The following is a 6,386-nucleotide window of genomic DNA, read 5'->3' as shown; positions in this document are numbered from 1 at the left end:
ATGCCTCAGAGTTCATCAATATCATGAATATTTCCTCAAATCCAACAAAAACAGATTTAAAAATACAGAAATGTAAAACAGAAGCAAAACAACCAGATTTAAATTTGGCTGATCTCCCCTTCAAGGTCGTCTCCTCTTGTACCTCTGTGCTGCTGTTCTTAGATCGCTTCCTGTTTCTGACTGCTAGCGCTTGACTGAGAAGCATGCTCATCATGTTTAACCCTAGAACCACCAAAGAGGTCATTTTGACCTCCTGTGATTTTAAAAATCATGTAATACCGTTAAAGTAAAACCCAATCATCTCATATTTCATCATTTCCTAAAATGGGTTTGTTCATCACTGCTGAGGATGGAATTTTAGCCGCATGTGCAGGACCGTCATGTCCATTTTATTTTTATCCTGTAGCACATTTGATCAACAGAAGCTGACCCAACGTCCTTCAGACAATTACAGGTGTTCAAAAGGTGTATTTTGTTGTGTCAATCAATCATTAAAATGTGTTCAGAAGTATATTTGTATCTGTATCATATTGACAATTAACTGGTCTGAGATAAATACCATAATCTGCAGTAGTGGGCAGCACTAGTGTTCAATCTGCTTCACAGAAGAGCTGTTTAGAGTAAATAACACCAGCTGTTATTCAAAATTATTTTTTAGCCATTTTTCTTCTCCAATAATTAAATGTTTTCAGTCTCTTTGCTGTCATCTTTATTATTGTGAATTCAAATGTGTATTTTAACTCAATTAAAAAATATTTTAAATAAGTTGAAACTTAATCGTTAAACACTTATTCTGTCAAATTTGAATTAGAAAAATTTGATCCAAAATAAAAAGTTAGCTTCTTCAAGAAATGGTTGCTTTGCCATTTCTGTGGAGCTCAGTTGTGTCAGAGAGGTGTGAGTGACGTGTGCTGTAACTGCATCTCTGTCTTATATACAGTGGACTCACATATTCCTCCTCCAAGTTGAGCAGGTGATCGATGGCGTTATCAACCGTCTCAGGAAGGCCCGTCACCGTCACTTTGTCGGGCTCGTCCGACCCCGGCTGAGGGAACCGGATATCCACCTGAGAAACCAGAGGAGGAGTGAAGATCAAACATTTCCTCGTTTAGCTTCAAAACGAGCGATCTATGAATCGATCCAACCAACCTTGAACTCCTCCATCAGCTTGCGGATGGCTTTGCCGCGGGCCCCGATAATGCGGGCGTGGGTCCTCGGGTCCAGGTGAACGTCTTGGCTCACCATCTCCTGCAGCTCAGCTACAAGCTGCTGGATGGCCTGGCGCGCCTCCTCCACGTTACGCTCGTACCCCGAGATTACGATCAGATCCTGCGAGGAAAAGGAAAGGATTTGAAGTGATCAATGGGAACGGTTCGGCACAGAGCCAGGAAAAGACAAAAAAGGGAAACGGACCTGCTGCTCGTCTCCTTTGTCGGGGAACTGGATGCTCACGTCGTGGTCTTTTCTGATCTGAGAGATGACGGCTCCTTTGCGGCCGATAATCTTGGGATGAAACTTTGGATCCACAGACATGGTGACCTTGAAACTACGCAGGGCCTGCGAGGAGACAGAGCCACTGTTTTCTTTCTTTTTTTAATACATGTTAAAGAATAAGAGATACTACACATGCTACACATTCACTGCTATCAGGAAATCATGACCCCCTGTGGTAATCTCCTAACTTTAAGAATTCAACTTGTGTTTCCATTTTTCCCCCTTTCAAAGTTTTTTAAAGAGGTTTTTCTAATCTGGACGGATGGCGTGATGATTGTGGATGATGAACAATCTGAAAATCTGTCGCTACAATCACAAGAAGCAAATGAAAAACTGAACTGTGATGATAAACATGACACAGTGTGTGTTTGTACCCTGTCCTCCTGCTCGGCCTGCAGTTCTTTCACCCTCTCCAGCAGCCCCTGTTTGGCTCGCTCCACGTTGGCTGCCAGGCCCGTCACCTTGATCACATCCAGCTGCTTCTCAGGCTGCGGCACCCAGATGTTCACCTACGTACACAAAACCCCAAAGTTCACACGTTTGGAAAGCACAGGTATAGAAAGTCCCAGTAGATGGCACCAGAGAGCAGCAGCGTGTCGCCTTACCTCGTAGTCTTCCATCATCTTCCTGATTCCAATGCCCTTCTGGCCAATGATGTAGCGATGCAACTCATAAGACACCTCCACGTCCTCCGTTATGGGCACCAACGCCTGAAGGAGGCAGTCACAGAGCGTGTGCTCAGAGATATTACTGAACATTAAACAGCGTCACATCTCAGCTTAATGAAGATAGCGCCTACCAGCAGGGCTGCTTTAGCCAGCTCACATTTCTCTGCCCGCCCGGAGATGGTGATGATGTCACACTTGCGGGGCACAAACTCCGCCTCTGGACTGACCTCACCGTTCTCCTGTGGCGAAACCTCCTGAGCTGCACGTTTACAATGAGAAAAACAGGGATTAAAAGTTTATATTTTGATATACAACTCTTAAACACTGATTTTGTTTTACACATGTAAAAGAATACGAAATACTACACATGCTACAGACTCACTGCCATCAATAAATCGTGATCTGGTGGAACTTGAAGGATTGAAGAATTACACTCTACCCGACTCTGCTAGGAACAGCTAATTGTGTTTGTGTTGCCATCAGGGAAAGTGCACAGTGCTGTGCGACTATGCAGCGTCAACAATCATAACATTGACTGACCGTTGTTTCTCCCGTCTCTTCTTTGACATTTTAATTTTCCTTTATCAGCTGTTCTAAATGTTGATACAGAAAGGCCTGCTCATTTCTAACCTAGTGTGCTAAACTGCAACATAAACCCCTCTGCAGCGGCAACATCTTCACAGCAGCAGCAGGACGTAGCTGCGGGTGCACGTTGTGGGTCGTTTCTAACCTGCAGCGCTGTCGTCTCTCTCAGGGAACTTGATTTGCACCTCGTGCTCTCTGGTGATGTGCTGGATGCGGCAGCCTTTGGGGCCCATGATGGCGCGATGGTAGCGCTGAGGGATGGCCACCTCCACGGTCACCTGGGACTCCTGCTCGAGAGAGAGAGGAGGAAGAAAGAAGAAAACACAAAAGGTGAGCACACCAGGAGCAGGTTTGCTTCCAATTATAAATAATGAGCTTACTGAAGCGTCCTTGAAATAACATCCATGTCTGTCCATAGTAGAAAACTTGCAGCTACTTTTGACAGCATTTCTGTGACTTTCACACAATCAGATTCTTACACATTAAATCAGCTTTGACCTGAGTGCAGATAGCGACCGTTTGTCTCTACGTGTTTTCCGTCTCTCACCAGATCCTCGATGATCTCCTGGATGCGTTTCTTTGCGGCCTCCACGCAGTCCTTCGCTCCCTTCAGCGTGACCCGCTGGCTGTTCGCTCCAGTGCGAGGGAAGCTCACAGCCACGCCGCCGTACTCCTCAGCCAGCTCCCGCAGCACCTGTCCTCTCCGACACACGAAGTGGCGGTGGTGGCGAACGTCCACCACCATCCTGTCCTCCACCACGTCGTCCTGCAAAGGGAGACGGCGAGATTGTTGATTTGAAAATCAAGAATCAAGACATGAATTAAATGGTGATGTTTTGTAGGACAAAGGTCGTCACCAGATTTTTGACCAGACTTTCCAGCTCCTTCTGGGCCTGACGTACGGCTTCTTCTTTCCCTACGATGGTGATCAGCTCCTGCTCTGTGTCGTCAGGCGACGGGAAGATGATCCGGGCGCCCGTCCGGTCTCGGACGCGGCGAATATTGGCCCCGCCCCGTCCGATTAAGAACTTGTGGTACTCTGGTTTGGCCTGCAGCTCAGCGGTGAAGTTGTTTACTTGCTGTGAAAGGCAGTGGACGGGAGGAGGATGTAAGTATTTAAACTTTTAGTAGCCAACATCCGTTGTTTTAAGTCACCTCTTCTATTGATTCGCTCTTTCCTGCTCACCTTCTCTTCCGCCAGCTGCAGCAGCTGCTTCTTGGCTTTCTCCACCTCACCGGCGGGCCCTCTGATCGTGACCTTGTCGGAGCCGGAGCCCTCAGAGGGGAAGTGGATGTGGACGCCGCCGCAGTCTTCCATGATGGAGCGCACGAGGCAGCCCTTTGAGCCAATCAGAGAGTTGTGCAGCTTGGCTGGGATGGTGACCTCTGCCTCTTTAATGTTGGCCTGGAGGGACGAAGAGGGACAGGCTGAGATTTTCATGCAGTTTAAAAACTGACGACAAAGACGAACATTTTAGAAGACGTATCCCAACAGAGGAAACCAATAAATATTCAGTCCATCCACCTTCTGCTGCTCATCCAGGCTGGGGTTGCAGAGGGCAGGTCTGAGCAGGGAACCTCAGCCACCTCCTACAGCTCATCCGGGGCGATACGGTGGTGTTCCCAGGCCAGCCAAGAGATATAATATCTCCAGCTTCTTTTAACAAAGAAATCTTAACCTACTGTCATTTTTTCCTCTTTTTAATATTACTTTGGAGAATTTTGTACCCTTCTGTGGGATTGGAGAGATGATAAAAAAAACTAGAAAAACCAAGTACAAAATAGGATTTTGGCTCAGAACCATATCTAATAGTTCATCTCTGCATATGTGGTTTCGGAAAGTCGAGCGGTGTAGGGAGAATTAAATTCTGTTTTTAATTCTAGAACTGCCATAATGGCAAAGATGCCGTTTATTGAAGAAGTTAAGTTTATATCGACTCTTTATAATATAAAATAAGATTAAAGCCAATAAGCAACCCGCCCGCTGATTTTCCTAATGCAAGTTAGGAGTGTTTTTTCAGGTAACAACTCCACTGATCGTCTATGGATATGACTCGAATCAAAGGATTTAATAAATAATTCATCCAAGAAACAAAAGAAAGTAGATTTTAAAAATCTATTTTCTTCAAAACTCTTCAAGCATCAACCAAAAGCAACCATGTCTCACCAGCTCTCTCTGGATGGCGAGGATTCGATCTCTGGCCGCCTCGCAGTTGTTCTTCTTGCCCGTGATGACGATCATCTCCGAGTTACTGTTCTCCGTTGGCAGGTCGATCTTGGTGTTGGTCTCTTCGCGGATCTGGCAGTGCGAGCGTCTGCCGTTAGTTTTTGTCCTAAACGTTACATTCTGATCTAATAGTTTTAGGAGTCAGATTTGGACAGAACCTGTAAAAAATAAATCTCACCTTCTTAATATTGGCGCCCCCTTTGCCAATTATGTTCTTGTGAAACTGCTTGAAGATGGGAACGGAGAGCGAGAAGCTATTTTCAATCTGCGAGAGAAAGAAACCTGCCGTGAAGCGGAGTGTAAGGGCTGAGGGACAGGGAGAGGCAAGACAACAAAAAACAGGGTCGTACCAGGTCAGCAATGATTTTCTGGAGAAACTTGGCGCATTTCTCCACCTCATTTTTTGGACCTCTCAGCTGGACGATGTCGCTCTTTTGCGACGGGTCGGGGAAATTGATAATGACCTAGAAGGCAGCGGGATGATAATCACCAAATTACATTACAGTTGAGTCAAAACAAATTATTGAACGGTGATGACAAGGCGAGACAAAGTCTCGGGTCACAGAGGACGTTCACCTCGGGAAACTTATCTCGAACTTCTTTGATTTTTTCTCCTTTCTGTCCGATAATTGTCCGGTGAAACTTCTGCTCAACGATCAGATCTTTGGTGCGCTCGTTTTCCTTAAAATGACAAAAACGTAAGAAATAAAGCTCTTTATGTCATCTGGCTCTATCAAACCAATGAACCTATGCTTTGAGTCCATTCTCACCATCCTCTGAACCATCTCCAAGAGCTCTCTGCGTGCCAGCTGTACTCCTTTAGGATCTCCCTCGATCCGCACCAGGCCACTTCGCTCAGAATCCTGCGCGATTCGAACCGACACCTTGTACTGCTCCTTGATACGATTTACTGTAGTGATACAGGGAAAACAGCAGAAATTAAATAAGAGTGAAAACCTAAGGGGTGATGCCACTGTGACATCACCCACTCAGCTTAGCTTAGCATTTTATTCGTCGTCATCTGGGTTTTGAGACTGGATGTGAGCGATGGAGCAACCGGCACACTGACACTGAAACACAACCTGAAGAATGTCCTGCTTCACTGTCCCTAATACTCTAAAGGAGACCATGATTTAAAAAACAAACATCATGACAAGTTTCTTTCGGAGTATGAATGTGTGTCAGTGTTAGCTGGTAAGCACTTAAGCAGAGAAGAAAGTGTTGTGTGAATGGGTGAATGTGGCATGTTGCATAAAGCGCTTTGAAGGATCCGGGAGAGCAAAAAGCGCTAAATAAGAATCAGTGCATAGTTATCATTCAGGCAGCTGAGAGAACTATTTCTCTTAAAATGTTTAGAAGAAAACGTGTCCAAAAGGTTTTGAAAGTTGGTTCTTTTTGTCTACATGCAGTGT

At 45.5% G+C, this 6,386-nt stretch overlaps 1 protein-coding gene across 6 annotated transcripts in view; it reads right to left on the bottom strand.

The window, feature by feature from the left end:
* The window catches only part of hdlbpb (high density lipoprotein binding protein b), a 33,931-nt gene that overhangs the window by 5,003 nt on the left and 22,542 nt on the right, over nt 1-6,386 (bottom strand). For all 6 annotated transcript variants that reach the window (XM_085137621.1, XM_085137645.1, XM_085137660.1 and 3 more), the window contains exons 12-26: nt 5,745-5,884; nt 5,551-5,655; nt 5,325-5,438; nt 5,153-5,239; nt 4,915-5,046; nt 3,934-4,152; nt 3,605-3,826; nt 3,295-3,513; nt 2,893-3,034; nt 2,294-2,421; nt 2,100-2,204; nt 1,869-2,003; nt 1,414-1,557; nt 1,150-1,329; nt 950-1,066 (exon numbers count right to left, since the gene is read on the bottom strand). In XM_085137621.1, the coding sequence (XP_084993747.1) occupies nt 950-1,066; nt 1,150-1,329; nt 1,414-1,557; nt 1,869-2,003; nt 2,100-2,204; nt 2,294-2,421; nt 2,893-3,034; nt 3,295-3,513; nt 3,605-3,826; nt 3,934-4,152; nt 4,915-5,046; nt 5,153-5,239; nt 5,325-5,438; nt 5,551-5,655; nt 5,745-5,884 (2,189 nt within the window). The remainder of the gene's footprint in view (nt 1-949; nt 1,067-1,149; nt 1,330-1,413; nt 1,558-1,868; nt 2,004-2,099; nt 2,205-2,293; nt 2,422-2,892; nt 3,035-3,294; nt 3,514-3,604; nt 3,827-3,933; nt 4,153-4,914; nt 5,047-5,152; nt 5,240-5,324; nt 5,439-5,550; nt 5,656-5,744; nt 5,885-6,386) is intronic.

The sequence above is a fragment of the Neolamprologus multifasciatus genome, chromosome 3 (genome assembly GCF_963576455.1).
Source record: "Neolamprologus multifasciatus chromosome 3, fNeoMul1.2, whole genome shotgun sequence".
Lineage (NCBI taxonomy): Eukaryota > Metazoa > Chordata > Actinopteri > Cichliformes > Cichlidae > Neolamprologus > Neolamprologus multifasciatus.
Note: the sequence above shows the minus strand (reverse complement) of the source record. Positions and strands in the feature narration are given on the sequence as shown.